The following is a 17,283-nucleotide window of genomic DNA, read 5'->3' as shown; positions in this document are numbered from 1 at the left end:
CTGCTCAGCGACCGGACTTTAGCTAGGCAGATGGTAAGGGTTTATAGCTAGACAGATGGTACGGGTCGACAGCCAGATAGATTTTTTTTATAAAGATACGCAATGGTATGTATTGCTTAACATAATGTTTTTTCTCTTTCAGATTTACTGAATGGTGAAAAGATTCTTACATGCAGGTACGCTTTTCGGGTCTTAGTTAATTGTTGTTTACTTCCAAATCACAAAATCAAATAGGAATAGGTACATACAGTATATTTTTTAATTTTATATGTACCCATAATAGTTACAGGGATAAATATAGGGTGTAACATTAAAAAAAACGAGATTTGAAAGCTTGGATCTTAGTTTTTGAATTGAATATAATGTAGTTTTGTAAATTACACGATATTTTAATTTAATTTTGCTTTATTATGTTGTATTTGAAAAACAATAAATATCGCTAGAAAATCTTTTACTACATATTTTATGTTTTTACACCCTGTATATTAAGAGTCACATTATAAATGTATATCGTTCTCTTTCGAATACCCAGTGATAAAAAAGGATAGCATGTCTATATATTTTTATATTAAAATGAGATTTCTTCATTTTATTTAAAAAACTGTGAACTTGAAATCTCAATAAGAATTTTTTTATCGATTAAGTGAATTTTTAAATTGATCTTTAATTTAACAATAATACTTATTATATTGATATTTATTTATTCAAAATTAAGTAAAGTATTTGCATATAAAAATACTCTCAAAAATTTTGTTTTTTAAAGGAATAAATTCCTGTTTTCAAATAAATACTTCTACGTTTTGTAGTTATAAAAATATTGTATTTTTAATACTTCAAAATATTGGATGTTGTCTATGAATATTTAAAGCTTTTGTATTATATCTACATACGTTGAAATAATGCCTTAATAATGCTAAAGTCCATTATAGATGTCATTTGTCAAGCACTTAAATCAGTCAATGCCTGAGGTTTGTGACATTGACATTTTGTATGACAAAATATACAGGATGTGTCGTAAATAGTGGTCCAAAGCAAAAGGGTCGATACACTATACACTGAGGTACCACATACCAGTATTAAAAAAAAGGTAAAGTCAAGCGATTTGCTAGTAGTGAGTATTTGATGAGTGCTGCTGACAACGCCACTCTTGTAGCGGAGTTTTGGGCTGACACTGTGTAGGTTTGTTGTCGACACGAAAAGAAGTAGTGAGTATTGAATTTCGAAACAAGTAAAGGTTTGTTGTCGACACGAAAAGAAGAAGTAGTGAGTATTGAATTTCGAAACAAACTTGTTTATTGAAATTCAGTTTTCAAAAAAAAATTGGAATACTTAGTTAATACATAAATGTAATTAAATTTGTAAAGCAAGGTACAAATTAAAAAAAAATAACTACCTTGAAAATTTTTCTTTTAAATACTGGTATGTGGTACCTCAGTGTACAGTGTATCAACCCCTTTGCTTTGGACCACTATTTTCGACACACCCTGTATAATTATGAAGGAGATCTGAAGTCTCGCTGACGTTTGAAGTCACCCTCACTTGCCACTCCCATACCTCAGGTACTGACTAGAGTTAAGCGTTAGGCCTATAAAATTAATTGCAGATGTCATTAATTAGTATTATAGTCTGGTCCGGGAGCACGTAGAATTTTGTCCAATGACCCCAAGCTATCCATCCTTATCGCTCGCGCGTAATTATGTTGCTGTCACGCTCGCACACTCACTGCGGGCGCCCGTCGCACAGTCGCGACAGCAATATAATTACGCGCGAGCGATAAGGAGGGGTAGCTTGGGGTCATTGGACAAAATTCTACGTGCTCCCGGACCAGACTATAGTTGATTTATTTATGCAAATGTTTACATTTTAGAGATTGTATGGACCGCAAACATCAAAATTAAATAATCTTTACAACAATTGTGTATTTTTGGTTCATATTTAATCTGATTATGGAAGTATTATTTTAGTATCATGGCTGTAACTTGTATTGTTGAACTCATAGAATTTTATTATCATAAGAGTGCAGATTTGGGCTGTTCTGTGTTAGTGACCTATTAGTGGATGATCAAACAAAAAGGATTTGGGCCCGTATTTACAAACATTACTATGAGGTCTCACAGTGCGCGTGGACGCACAGGGTCACACACGAAAAAATCACAGTTCTATTGCTGTGCGAGATTTGCTGCTTCACTTAAGCAAGCATCGTTTGAGTAAATACGGGAGTTAATCTATCAATATCTATAGTTAATCGGGAGTTATTCTCCAAATAAATTGACGTCCCCATACAAACTGCTGGTGTCTGAACTAATGTCAATTTGTATGAAAAGGGGTATTATTTTGGAAAATTTAACTTCTCTTGGGGAAATCGCTCACCCTGTATAATTCCAAACTAACGCTGAGTTGCACCACTTTAACTTTGACAAACGTCAAAAATCTGTCAAACTCCCTACAAAAGTACCGGTTATTGTTTTCAAATATTGGCACAGAGTTATTTATGCAGCACAAATCAAATCTGGTCTAAACATACCTAAGATATTATTAATGTTAATCTATGTAGTTTCTTTTTTCGAGTAATTAAACTGACTCCATCCCTGGTGTAAGTCGATCCTTTCGAACTAAATGGTCTTCTGATCAATTTCGTTGCGGGTCCAATGACAGCTTAACTTTCCCCCGGGACAAACTTGGCCTTCACAGGTTGGGTTATTGGTGGTCAAGCTGTAGATCCTGGCTACACAGGAGTTGCAGCGGTGGGAATAGTCCCGTTTGATAATTGAATTCAGTAACGCCAGATCTTATTTTAGAATGTAATTTTACGTACTCGAATTTGGAAACTAGACTATTTGTTGCATTTCACTGATTGTTACATTTATAACTACATTAATTTTTAAGGGTTACAACACTTTTTTATTTATTTTTAGTCTGGAATGATATTAATTACTATTGTGGAATGTTGAAATCTTCGATCAACGAGAAGAAATTATTTGAGACAATTCTCCTTACCGGGAATATTCCTAGTGACTTTATTCCCGTTAAATTGATTTAAAAATAACAATAGATACAACTTTGTGTCGAAAGTAGGATTGAAGAATAATAATATTATTGTATAAATTATTCTGGGGTTCCCAGTTCTAAAAAGTACTTCTCATTATAACTTTAAAAAGTATTTATTCCTAGTTTCCTAGTTCTTAAAAAGTATTTCTCTTGATCGAAGTTTCAAATAACGTGGTATTGTGTGGATATTATTTATAAATAGTTCATTCATTCTATTTTGATGTCGTTTTTTTGGTTTTTTTTTTCATTCCTGTCATGTCACGACATCCACGGGAAGAGTTTATGGTGGTCCTATTCTACCCCTATTCTACTAGTATAAAACGTTACTGCAATCTTTTAATTTTATTTTTCAAAATTGTAAGTATAAAAAGGTTTTATATCTGATGTACTGAGCTTTCTTAAAATAAGGTCACATTGTCGCTAATGTATGTACATAAAATGTAGAATTGTATGTTTTATTTTTAAATACATTTATTTGAACATTAGTCTTGTTTTTATTTATTTTTACCATTCCTTGCTAAATTATCTATTACTACTTTTTGACATAATTGAGTCGTCTAGTTTCAAAACCCGCTAAAACACTGCTGCAACTAATTTCTGTTTATATCTCTAAATGATGCTACTGCAATTTTCTCATCATACTGTTCAATCATTTTCGATCAAAATACACTAAAAGACTACTAAACTAGCACTTAAAATTAGGTTTGTGTTACAAACTCCGCTAAAACGCCGTCCGTTTCTTTCAAAACCCTCCAAAAGTTGAATGACCAATGGTAGCACGGTATTTTGGTCACGTGACTGCGAAATCAGTATGGAGTTTTTTTTATAACGTGGTTGCTTCATAATTTGCTCTTATCAAATCCCGCTAAACAACATGTCCGTTTCAAATCCCATTAAAACCGAATGTTCGTAACAAAATACGCCAAAATGAAAATATTTTTCATTATAATTCAAATTATATTTAATTTAAAGATAAAATTAAATAGCAATTACTGTTAGTATTGCCAGATGACAATAATAATTCGTATCATTTTTTTTTTGCCTAAGGCCAAAGCTATATGGATAAGCGGTTTTTTTCAATTTCTCGAAATCTTATCAAAATCGTTTTAGCGGGATTTGAAACTAGACGCCTCAATTATATGTGTGTTAATTTACATCAAAGTAAATTTAAATTTTATAAATTAATTACCCTTCATTCTGTGTTTATAGCCTGACCAGGAACATAAAAACCCTGGCATAGAGGCGCTTCAATTGCATTTGATAGTGCAACACTGGGTACAGTCGTACCTGTATTAAATTAATAGGCTAACTTTATGTATCAGGATTCAGGATTATAGGCTAATTTAATATTTTCATAAATTAACAAAAACATATTATATTATAGGTAAACTGGTTTAAATAAATTAAATGAAACCATCAATCGAGCAAGTAGGATTTTATTATTATTCATCAATAATCAAATTCTGAACTTGAATATTCAACTACAATGTCAGGCCTGGCTCACTCCGCGCGGTACATCCGATAATTACCTACAGCGAAGCGCCCCGCCGGCGGGTATTATATCAGTCGAGTGTCACGCGCGCGCCCGTCAGGACGCTGGCGTGCATTGTAGTATGTACCTAATTCTATGATCGAAGTATTATTTAAAAATGGACATAAAGAGAAAGAAATATTGTGCGGCGTTCGGGTGTTTAAATTCGAAAATAAATCTACCGGATTTATCTTTTTTTTCGCTTCCCAAAGATGCTGAAAGGTATGTTGGCCATGTAGGTAATCAATAATTCTTAGGATAGTATAGGAACCTAACCTACCATGACTACTGCTCAGAATGCATTCGTTCGTTTCAGCCAAATGACGTCCACTGCTGGACAAAGGCCTCTCCCAAGGTTTTCCATAATGAATGCGTACTTACATACATACGTATCATGTGGTACGTAGTCATGCCTCATGACATATAAGTAGATTAATTATTTTTTTCACTAGACAGCAACCCTAACAGCGTAAGAAGAGTTCAGAGGCACGCGATAGAAAGAGACAAAACTTGTAGGTGAATAAAATTGCAGGTACGTAGTGCTGTGCGAGCTGAATTCCACTGTATCGCGTCGCAGCAAGACTCGCATTTATTTAAATCGTCTTGCGGAGTAATCCTTCTGTACCTGTACTATTACTTATTCTGTGNGTTCCTGGTCAGGCTATAATTAATATTGACTGCGCATTCTTATTCCAAACTCTTTGGCCAACCAAAAATGAGTACGCAAACACGCCACGAGAGGGCGCTGCTAGTCTCGAAACTATGAGAAGTACGAACTACCTACATCCAGTCAAGTTCAATGGCGCGCGCGTGCGAGTGAAAAACTGCAACAACAGTATGAAGACCTGCTTTGTTCAAGAAATATGCTGTGAATAGTTGTGTGTGCAGCAAGACCCGCTGAAACTATTGGATTTGAGCCCCGGCCGGGAATTTTAAGCCCCAGGACTTTGCAAGCAAACGTCGACCGGCAGTTGGCCAAGTAAGTCCCAAAACTTCTCTAAAGCCCAGAACAGACGGTGAAATGCAACTGCAACGAAACTGCAACTTTCTGATGATTCTGATGAATGAAACTGAAACTTAGATGCTACTCAAAAGTAACTAGCAGTTGCAGTTGCGTTTCACCGTCTGTTCTGGCCCTAACTGTTGCGGGCCAGATAACCTAGAAACTCCCCCAGGTTCAATCTTTCCTTACTGAGAGTTTAGTAACTAATATAGCCCGTAATCACAAACATTATTATGAGGTCTCACAGTGCGCGTGAGCTCACAGGGTCACAGACGAACCAATCACAGAGCTCTATTCAACGCTGTGCGTTCGATTTGCTGCTTCACTTAAGCAAGCATCGTTTGTGAATACGGGTGAGTCCTATTTCTGGGCGTAGAAATTGAGGTTTCATATATAAAAACGTATATTTTCTTACAAAACTTTATTTCACATCTAAATTGGTTAGAACACTTCGTTCGTATCTAAATATACAAAAGGACGGCTGCGGTGATATGATCATAATTATGTTACCTTAAAACTAATTCAGTACATATTTAGTAACTGTCAAAATCGTTTATGTATTCACATAGATCTATAAAAATATTATTACACAAAAAAAACTTGCTAAAAGGAGGCAATTTCCAAAATTACACAAAAAAATCCCAGGTAAAATTTTTTCCCGTAAAATTTTCCTCCGTTATATTCATAGAGTAATATGAGAACACTTGTTGTAATATTTGCGACCTTGGGGATTTTTACTGTTGAAGAAAGAAAGTTTTATTTTCCCCTTTTTTTTCCTAGAGACGAGTGTTGTTAATAATCATTAAACTCAGTAATTGCTTAAGTGCTCGCCAACAAATACGGTAACCTTAAAATTAAGCAAACGGACAGACATTCACAAAAGATTAATTATTTTAATACCTATGGTGTTTTTAGAAGCAAACCGAAACTTCTCGGTATTTCTTACAATTAGGCACTACACAAAGGCACACTTTTTTTACATTTATGATCAGTACATACAAATTCTAATACTATAAAGTCGGCCTTTTGCTTACGCTATACATTTTTATATTAATAAATATATTTATTTCTGAATATGGCTGTGACGTGAATATAATAATTATTATAAATTGCCAATAATAATACAATGAATTTGATAATAATAAGGCACAAAAATTCATGATATTACAAAAATATTTTTAGTGAGATTCTTCAATAATATTTCCATTTCGTCAAGAGGCACACAATTTTATATCTATTAAGATTTAACAGGACGGATTATCTTAACAAATAAGGGCGATTTTAAAGTAATTAATACGCTTAAAATTAATTAAAAAATTAAGAGACATTTTATAAATGCACAAAGGTGAATAAAAATTAGAATAATGTTAACGTAAGATAATATTTTTTAATATTAGACACCCTGAAGACCACATATAGTCGGTCGATAGTTTAATCGGGCTGTTAATCAGTATGGACAAGTATGGAAGTGCGCACATTACACCGATTTGGTATCGGCCGATTCCTCGTACAATTTGAAGCCGATTAAACTATCGGCCGACTTAAAGTCTGTAGTCTTATTATAATTGAGAAGTCGACGTACAAAATGATCTAATTTCTAAAGCCCGGTCGCCGAGCACGTAGAATTTCGTCCAATGACCCCAAGCTACCCATCCTTATCGCTCGCGCGTAATTATATTGCTGTCGCGACTGTGCGACGGGCGGCCGCAGTTAGTGTGCGAGCGACCGGACTATAACATTGAATAGCAATTTCGGTAGAAAAATTGAACTATAAATGGCATGGTAATAAATAAAATGGCTTTAAATGTTCGGTGGTAACGTTTCAATTCTAAGCAGGTTTGGGCTCAATTAACTTACTGACATAGTGATCTATCAACGCACAGCCCAAACCACTGGACGGATTGGGCTGCAAGGCATGCAGGTAGATGTTATGACGTAGGCATCCGCTAAGAAAGGATTTTACGAAACTCCACCCCTAAGGGGGCAAAACGGGATCCACGCGTACGAAGTCGCGGGCGGCCGCTAGTTTTGCAATAAAACTGATCATTTTGTAGGTCGACTCTTTTTGTAAACATAAACGTATAATATATTTTACATAAGTATTAGTAAATTACATCTTAGTATTACATATTACACTTAAAACTCACGATAAGTCTTTTCAAGTGTGAAAAATACTTTTTCAATAAAAATATCCAATTCTCACTACTGCCTAAACGTCACACCTTATATTTTTTTTCATTCATTTAATAGAGTTGACCTTGGACAGGTTATCGATATTGATATTTTTAAATGGCAAAAATTAGCTCGTATTTTGAAACAATCGATTCATACAGAAAATAAAAATGTAAGTTCTATGATTGACAATAAAATCTTTAAAAATCTGATATTATTATTACGTCTAATAAATAATTTCTAATTTGTCATTGGTCCAAATATTTACAGTAAATAAATCCCAAGTTTATCGAACTCACTCGAATTTCGAATTTTGTGCGTTTAAAAATACAAGCCATTTATAAATTGCACACAGTCAAAAACATTGTCATATAAAACGCAGACTCACGCCCGTTTTCACCATCAATCCCTAATTTTTAAGTGACACTTAAGAAAACAAAATTCTTATTATGTTACCATAGGGATCACTTAAAAATTAGGGATTGATGGTAAAAACGGCCATCAGTGATTTCACAAGATTGAAGTTCAATCAAACGGGCTAGGGGATGCGCACCTTAATAAACTCTTATAGATAATTTTAGACGACAATCGTATGTACTTATAAAATCGATAAAATGACACGATAACTATGCTAGTAACAGTTTTGTACCTAGATCTTGTAAGGAATATGATAATAGGTTTAACGCGATTGACATTTTTAATTCTTTCTTACCATCTTATAAAAAACAATTGAGAGAATATTTGAATATATAACTTTGACCTACATAAATATAATTGTAATTTCTCTGCCATTTAATTTATATAATTTTATTAATTTTTGACATTTTATAATTTTTAGTAAATTTAACTGTTTGACATTTTATAAAATTGACACTGTATTTGTTTGACATTTAGAAATTAATGTATAATTTCTTACTTTTTAATTAATTTTAGTCTGCACTCTGTATTCATTTTAACTGTGGAAACTTTGCTGATTTCTGTCCTATTTTTTGTGTGATTATTTGTCTGTATAACAAAATTTTTTGTTTCCCTAATATAAATAAATAAAAGCTTATCGCGGCGCGCATCCTAGGCCTACTGGGCATTTAATCGATAACCGTCAAACTATCGACACTGGACAGCACTAGACGGGCGTTTCCAGACTCACCTCGACCGAGAGGGGCGTGGCTTCGTCTGCGCTGTCTTCTGATTCGTCTGCTTTGGACGGGAGGGGGTCTGGTGGTGGTGCTATGTCAGTTTCTTCTTTCTGAAAGTCAGAATGGAAAATCTTATAGCGGACCAGACCGATGATGGAGACCAATGCATGCACAATGGGGAGAATTAGAATGTCATCGTTACTGAAGAATGGAATGACAGTAATATTGAAATTGGCGTCATTATTAATTATAGTGTGGAAGCTTTATAAGTTTCGTCAGACTTTTTGAGCATCTGACATGGCTCAATCGTACCTATATTTATGTAATTATTAATATATTTTACCTATAGGTGTCGCTGTGGACTGAGGGTTAGTGTTACTAGACCCAGTGTGTTTTAGCAGAGTAAATAATCGGCGCAACTCCCCGCAGTCCCCGCTAAATTTTGTCAGTGTGTGCGTGCGCGCCGCATACATATTGGCGCGCTCACATACAAACCGCGCTCGGTGCGCTTCTATGAAGATGACCTACTCATTTGTATTTACTCTGCCAACGGTATCAGCTGAAGCCAATGAAAAGAAAGTTGCCCTTACCGTGTGTGGTCCGTCAGGCAACGGAGCCTCTCGCATCATATCTGCGAGGAGGCCCCTTCTATGTCTACTAGTGTCGCTGTGTGTAGTCTATGAGGCCCCTACTATCGCTGTTGATAGTGTGGGTAATCCCTACTGTGTCTAGTGGCCTTTGAGTCTATTGCCTCTTACCGTGTGTGGTCTGTCAGGCAACGTGAGCCTCTCGCATCATATCTGCGAGGCGGGCATGGTGGATACAGTGCTGTGAGGGGTGGTGGCCCTTTTTATGTATAGTGTCGCTGTTTATGACCCCTGCAATTTTTACTGTAGCATAACTTGCCCCTACTGTGCTTAGTATAGCTATGAGTGACCCCAACTGTTTCTAGCGTAGCTGTGAGTGACCCCTAGTCCCCTACTGTGTCTATTGTCGCTGTGTGAGACCTCTACTATATTTAGAGTCACGTTGTGGTGGCCCCTACCGTGTCTAGTATGGCCCCTACTGTGTCTAGTCTGGCCCCTACTGTGTCTAGTGTGGCCCCAAGTGAATCTTGTGGTTCCTAGCATGCCCAGTGTGGTCCCTACCGTGTCTATTGTGGCATCTACCGTGTCTAATGCGGCCCCTACCGTGTATAGTGTGGCCCCTACCGTGTCTAGTCGCCTTTGAGTCTAGTGCCTCTTACCGTGTGTGGTCTGTCAGGCAGCGTGAGCCTCTCGCATCATATCTGCGAGGCGGGCCTTTGTGTCAATTTTCGCTGTATAGCCTCTACAGTGTCTGGTGTCACTGTGTGGGCCCTACTATGTAAAATGTCACTGAGGGCATTTTGTGTGGCCTTTAATGTGTCTTGTATAATACATAGTAACACTTCTTACCGTGTGTGGTCTGTCAGGCAGCGTGAGCCTCTCGCATCATATCTGCGAGGCGGGCATGGTGGATACAGTGCTGTGAGGGGTGGTGGGACGGGATCCAGCTAGAGACGCGTTGAGAGACGCCATGGTGCCCATCTGTGGAGGAAAACACATGGTGTTTTAAGAAACATTCATATGAGACGGAAGATTTTTTAATGAATAATGTGGATTATTCAACTTGGTTCACATGGGTGAAGAAAGTGGAATTTTTATTGTCCTCATTTCACCTCGGAACCATTTCACCTAACTTCATTTCGAAAACGGTCACCTTTGTTCACCTACGAACTAATTCACCCTGGTGAACAGATGCGAAAACCTGGGTGAATTAATTCCTTGGTGAACAAAGACTGAAGACGTAGCGTGGGCAGGCCTCCCACTAGGTGGACCGACGATCTGGTGAAGGTCGCGGAAGGTGCCTGGATGCGAGCGGCGCAGGACCGGTCTTTGTGGAAATCGAAGTCGAATTCGAAGGTGGAAGCGAGCTTAATTAATCTTCAATCACAGACGAACTGGGAATTCCACTGGGTATCGAACCCGGGACCTCTAGGATAGATTACAGGGGCGATTAGCGTACATATTAATGTCCTACACTGAACCGCCCAGCTATGACATCGTCAGGAGGGCGCTACTATCAATGCTGGATTATTAGTTCCGGTTACTGCCACATTGGACAACCATATAAATATTACATTTTCAGGAGGGCGCTACTATCAATATTTGGTTGTCAGTTTTTAATTTTTTCCACTTGACGTTTCAAAATCTTTGAACTATAGATGACCTACACTGTAACTATAGTCTTTTTCACGTAAGATGATCCGTATGACACTTCAAGGTTATCCATATTACGCATTCTACATATGCAGAATATTTTTGAAAAAAAATTGATATTTTATTAGCAATATAATAAAAAAAAATTAACTACTTGTCTTGAAATATATAGTAAAATCTGAGTCTGTTGATTATATTTTAATTAAATACGTTGTAAAAATATTTTTTATTTAATGTACGCAATGTGTGAAACGGAATAGATTTAGTGCTGGGGTATTTCTTGTATAATAAAATCGATTATTTCCGCGGTTCATTAATCGATTGCAGTAAATACTTACCCCCTTACTAATAAAAAGTTACACAGTTGTTGAACACTGTTTTAAAATGACATTTCCATACTAAACGTCACTTTAAAACACTGTTCAACGAGCGTGTAAGTTTTATTAGTAAGGGGGTTAGTTATTAAAAACATCACAAAAATCAACTATATTTTTCGTTTATTCACTTTAATAAACGCATTGAAAATAAATTAATAGTTTTTAATTGAAATAAACAGAACCAGTACTTTTTAGGAATCGTTTTTTTTTAACACGAACCATGAAATTTGAATATTATCAATAAAAAATTGTTACAATAATATTTCTAATTAAAAAAACATGTTTTTTTGTTAAATAACACCTATACAAAATATTTCTCTAAAAGTAGGTTTACTAACTCTTCGAATAAAATCGATAGATAAATCGCTATGGTTTAGTTATGTGACATCTCTAAATCTATCAAACTCGAAACGTCATACGGATCATCTTAGGTGAAAAAGACTATAATTAACAGGGGGGCGCCACCATCGTTCAACTATTTATGTATAGTTTCCAACATGGTAAAAATCGGAACCAGCGATCCGGTATTGATGGCGGCGCCCCGCTGTCAATGTCACGGGTGGGACAGTCTATACTAGAGATGAAACGGATAGTTGTTTGCTAGACCAGCTGCTAGGCCGGATAGCCGGATATCCGGCGGCCGGATAGTTGGCCCATTGTCTCGTTGCATGTCGTGACGAGTATAGCGCCGGACAGGTACGAACGCGATCAGTGGGTCTATTAGTAGACTAGACTAGTCACACTTTTCAAAAATCGAATCTGTCCGCATAGAATGTCAGATTTTGCCACTTGTCTAGGGGGCAGATCAATTAAATTTCAGTTGCAAATGTGAGTGTGTGATTGAATAGCGAAAATTTAATTAGTTGCATCATATCATCAGACCATCAGTGAAAAAAGAAATTGGCAATATTTCGACATTAACAGATATTTTTACTATTTATGTATTCGTCATTAGAGTGAATAGGTAGCCCAGAAAAAGAAATTAGTTTTGAAATTCCTTAATATGGCTTTTTTGTAATTTTTGGACTATAAGTAAAAGCCGTCATTATTATAAGCCATTTTATTGATATTTACCTCAAAGATTAATGTAGGTAATTACTTTTATTAATAGGAAATTGTCGTAGTTTTTTAATATCCGGTATCCGGCCGGATAGTAAAATTAGGCCGGATATCCGGCCTACCGGATAGTTACCGGATATCCGTTTCATCTCTAGTCTATACATATAAGACTAGAATAGTAATTATCAGTTTTCACTTACCCTCAAATGCGCCAAATCCTCCAGCTTCGTCAGATCAGCCAACTCCAAATATAAACTATACACCAGTAGCCATCCATAAGCGCCGCACACACAGAAAACCACCCATAGCAAACACATCATTACATTATACGCGAAAATCATGTCATTTACAATAGCAGCAAACAGAAACGCGATCAGTCGGAATAATATGAACACTCCGAAGGTGTATAGCCAGGGAACTATGCGTTTTTCGTATTCCTGCAATGGGAAAAATATGGGTGAATTTTTAAACACATAAATATACATGCTTTTGCCCGCGGCTTCACCCGCGTGAAATTTAGTTTGGCACAGATCTTCATAAATTACAGCCTATATGTTATTCTGGGTTATAAACAATAATACTGTAAAGTTTCATCAAAATCCGTTCAGTAGTTTTTGCGTGTAAGAGTAACAAACATCCACACAAACTCGCATTTATAATATTAGTAGGAAGTAGGATGCAAGGAAAGGTGTTTTTGTGACGTCAAATGTCAGCGAGACTTCAGTGTGCCTACCATGAGTTTACGTTAGGTGAGCTCGCTAGCGAATACGTCAAAAAATTTTATGAAGATTTTATTTCTTGAAAGTAGCCGCTAGGGGCGCTGCACAATATGTCATACATTTAAATGTCATTTTTTTACGCAGTTGCTAGCGAGCACACCTAACGTAAACTCATGGTAGGCACACTGATTGTATATCGACTGAGTTATCGACCAATGAAATGAGTACAGTACCCGGCATTAAATATTGCACATCGACCTTTGGAAAGAGAATCGGTTAATTTCGGCTCGTAGAGCGTTATCTCTGTCGCACACTACCTATACGATTGACAAAACGTCATTGACAAAACATTATTCAATGAAAATATTGTCCGAACCCTTAGTATTTCTCTTCGACAAATACTTTAATGCATTGTGAACCACTTTTCTTTCACGACTATAAAAAGTTTTTACATTTAAAATAAAGTTTTTTTACACTTTGACAAAACGTCATTGTCAGTCGTTGTTCAAGTGCGACAGTGATAACGCTCCACAAAACCGAAATTAGCCGATTGTCTCTTTCTAAAGGTCAATGTGCAATATTTATCGCCGGGTATTGTATGTACCTTATAAATAAGTTTTTTATTCAACTTTAGTGTTATCAAGTTAAACAAAATGAAAACCAACTCAAACAAAGCAAAGACAATGGCATGTCAAGCTATGCACTGTGGCATCTTTAAGTGCTTGCAATAAGGTCGGTTTTGCAACGAAAATGTGCAGCCTAACGTGCTATCGTCTCTATTTCTGTAGGTATACTAGAAAAAAAAAAGCTATAATAAGACTAGTTTCATACCTGGTTTTTACCGTGCTTCACATACTACAAGATGGCGGCATGAATGAATGAATGATAGAATGAATGACACAATGAATTTGTTAATAAATTGAGTGAATGACTTACTAATGAATTAATAAATGAAACAAGAGTGTTACAAAACGCAAAATTTAAAATGTGTTGTTATATTGGTGTCTTAAAAAGGCATAAGTCTGACTTAAGGAGAATAAAATCATTTATAGACTGAGAGATAAACTAAACAAAATAAATCGATTAATAAATTAAGACTAGTCGAAGACTAGACTTTTTATCATCCGATAGTTGGGTCGGGCTGTTAATCAGTATACAGGGTGTTAGGTAAATGGGTATATGAGCCGACACTAGCCCATGTTAACATGGTCATATAAATGGTATGGTGAAGTCAGAAAATTGATATCTTCATTTTAATTATTTTAATTTTCATACAAATCGGATTTTATAAAATTTATTTTGTATGAAAATTAAAAAAATAAAAACACATTGGAATCGGGTTCAACTATCGGCCGACTAAAAGTCTGTAGTCTTGAGTAGGCGCACACCGTTGATTTTTAGTTGGTCGATAGTTGTGCCCGATTTCAAATTGTATGAAGAATCGGCCAAATTGAATCGGCGTAATGTGCGCACTACCATACATGCCCATACTGATCAACTGCCCGACTGAACTATCGGCCCACGAAAAATCAACGATGTGCGCCTACTCTTAAGATACGAATTTCTTTTTGTTTAGTCAAGTCACAACTTGCCTTGGACTAATATTGGACACACATTTGAATTTTGTAACACCATGTATTTTGTGCTATATTTTTAGAAACAAATGATTATTGGTACAGTCATACCTTCCTCAATGCGTAAATAAGCAGGATACTCGTCACCAGAACAGCTACCGACCCGATCCAGGAGAAGAGAGAGAACACGATCAGGACATTGCGGACTGAAATATAAAAATTGAAAAATGTTAATTGATCAATAAAAATATGTTTCAATTTACTATAAATAAAATCAATATGTCCCATTTTGTATTTTGTCTGAACTAATTAAAATTAGTACATGAAATCTTCAAATTTTATTTTTATATGTCTCACTCCTTTATTTACAAACGATGCTTGCTTATATGTGAAACAGCAAATCTGACTACAGCTATGTGACTGGTTCGTGTGGCACCCTGTGCGTCCACGCGCACTGTGAGACCGCATAGCAATGTTTGTGAATACGGGCGTCATTCTTTTTAGAGTTCCGTAGCCAAATGGCAAAAAACGGAACCCTTATAGATTCGTCATGTCTGTCTGTCCGTCCGTATATCACAGCCATTTTTTTCCGAAATTATAAGAGCTATACTGTTGAAACTTGGTAAGTAGATGTATTCTGTGAACTGCATTAAGATTTTGATGCAAAAATAAAAAAATAATAATAAATATTGGGGGCTCCCGATACTTAGAACTGAACTGAACTAGTAAGTAGTTTTTTTTAATACCTCGTAAATCGTAAACCGCTTATTACCGCGTAATCTTTCATACAAATAACTTAAATTAAAAAGAAATAATTCTAATTTCATAAATCAATGGTACAGAACCCTTTGTGCGTGAGTCCGACACGCACTTGGCCGGTTTTTTGCCCTACTAGCATTTTGAGACAAACATTGGCAAGTTTTTGTAAGTCTTACCGGGTGCGCTGCCAACGTAAACAAACTGGTAGCTGATGACGTAATATCCGTAATGCACCGAGCCGGGTGCCGCCATCCCCAGGCAGTACAGGTCGAAGATGCTTTGCGCGAACGTGAAGAGAGCTATGAACTGAAATAAATAATTTATACAATATAATTTTCATTTCAAATCAAACTGACTGAAAATGACCATTTTTGACAGTTAATGACTAGTTTTTGACCAATTTGACCGTAAATGATGGTGAGTCAAATTTAATCGCTTTAGTCATTTTCAACACTAGGCCAACGACGTCCGTTCGTTACTGCGGCACATTTACGACACCCCTGACTTGGATCTCGAGCGCATCCCAAGATTTGATGTTCGTAGGAAAGCTCGCGTTTCTTCTGTTTATATGGAGTTACAATACTGTATGATAGTTTTACCGTGACAATGGCCTAATCCGAAAGATAAGTGTTCCTGTTATGCAAATAAACATTTTATCTATCTAAGTGCAGATACAGCTCTGTTAAGCTAACTAAGCAAATATTACATTAAGGAATGCTCATAGCCTGGGTGTTGTTGTTTATACTGTACTAGCTGACCCGGCGAACTTCGTACCGCCTTAGCGTAGAGATTTTCTTAATATTTTTTTCCGTAAGAACCATCCTTGGCCTTCCACAAACATTAAAAAAAAAGAATTATCGAAATCGGTTCAGCCGTTCACACGTGATGCCGTGACAACGCGAAACGGGTTTCATTTTTATATATATAGATTTGTACTCTTACTTTCATTAAAAAAGCTATCACAAAATTATTTAATACTTACAAGAGAAATGAAACCAGTAAGAAGGGATCCCCTCTGTAGATCAAGAAAGAAAGCATCGTGGAGTATCGGTTTCTGGTACCACGGCAGACGGAGGGATCTCACCGACTTTGACGATCGGAGGTTAGTGGATGACCTGTAAAACGAAACAATGATTAATTTTTACAAGTGTTGCTTTTCTTTTTTCTAAGCAATCTTTTATTTGGATTAAAATCGACTTTCCAATAAGATTATACTTACTTGGTAGTGTAATGAGAATACACTGAAGGCGTAGAGCGATACGTAGACGGAGTTTTACGTCCGTACATCGTGATTTATCATAAAAAACACGAATCAAAAACCAATACAACGGCACCCAACACTTATGCCTAAATCACCGTTTCCATAGGGTGTGAAAGGATAAGATTCACAATGGTGAATGTAGTTAAACACACGCTAGTAGTTTGATGACTAATTTCTATTCAAAAGGCGTAAAAATACTAGTTTTCATTCAAAATTTATGAAAATAGCCACGCCTGTGATCAGTTGTTTGATGCCATTTTGACAGTTAAATACAGTATAATAACCGACTTATTTGAGAAGGACTCCAAAATTGTCAGCAGTGGCGCTAGTTGCAATGAACATTCCATAGAATTCAAACATGCCGCACCTACAAATTTTAGACATTTCAATTTGGATTTATTATC

At 36.3% G+C, this 17,283-nt stretch overlaps 1 protein-coding gene and 1 long non-coding RNA gene across 3 annotated transcripts; one reads left to right on the top strand and one right to left on the bottom strand.

Moving 5' to 3' along the window:
- The first annotated feature begins 746 nt into the window (after nt 1-746).
- Nucleotides 747-1,309, top strand: LOC114350378 (uncharacterized). The gene is made up of 2 exons (XR_003655696.1): nt 747-1,179; nt 1,235-1,309. It is a non-coding gene; the product is annotated as an uncharacterized LOC114350378 (long non-coding RNA).
- A 7,450-nt stretch (nt 1,310-8,759) lies between these two features.
- On the bottom strand, nt 8,760-17,137 carry pasi2 (Protein). 2 transcript variants are annotated; one of them, XM_028301186.1, is made up of 7 exons: nt 16,838-17,136; nt 16,601-16,733; nt 15,795-15,924; nt 14,971-15,065; nt 12,767-13,003; nt 10,327-10,458; nt 8,760-9,000 (listed from the first exon to the last, which is right to left on the bottom strand). In XM_028301186.1, exons 1-6 carry the CDS (start codon nt 16,903-16,905, stop codon nt 10,363-10,365), a joined length of 759 nt encoding a protein of 252 aa, XP_028156987.1. In that variant the 5' UTR covers nt 16,906-17,136; the 3' UTR covers nt 8,760-9,000; nt 10,327-10,362. The 2 variants fall into 2 exon arrangements, with proteins under 2 accessions (XP_028156987.1, XP_028156988.1); XM_028301187.1 differs by lacking the exon at nt 8,760-9,000 and adding an exon at nt 9,670-9,690 and having other exon boundaries at nt 10,369-10,458; nt 16,838-17,137.
- Between the last annotated feature and the right edge of the window lie 146 nt (nt 17,138-17,283).

This window comes from Ostrinia furnacalis, unplaced genomic scaffold (assembly GCF_004193835.3).
Source record: "Ostrinia furnacalis isolate ACB-3 unplaced genomic scaffold, ASM419383v2 OfSCF0876, whole genome shotgun sequence".
NCBI classification, from domain to species: Eukaryota; Metazoa; Arthropoda; class Insecta; order Lepidoptera; family Crambidae; genus Ostrinia; species Ostrinia furnacalis.
Note: the sequence above shows the minus strand (reverse complement) of the source record. Positions and strands in the feature narration are given on the sequence as shown.

Coding starts and splice junctions, on each gene's coding strand:
- pasi2 (XM_028301187.1), bottom strand. CDS start 16,905: ATGTACGGACGTAAAACTCCGTCTACGTATCGCTCTACGCCTTCAGTG. Junction 16,734..16,837: donor TATTCTCATTACACTACCAA/GTAAGTATAATC, acceptor TTCGTTTTACAG/GTCATCCACTAACCTCCGAT. Junction 10,459..12,766: donor AGGATTTGGCGCATTTGAGG/GTAAGTGAAAAC, acceptor TTTCCTCCACAG/ATGGGCACCATGGCGTCTCT.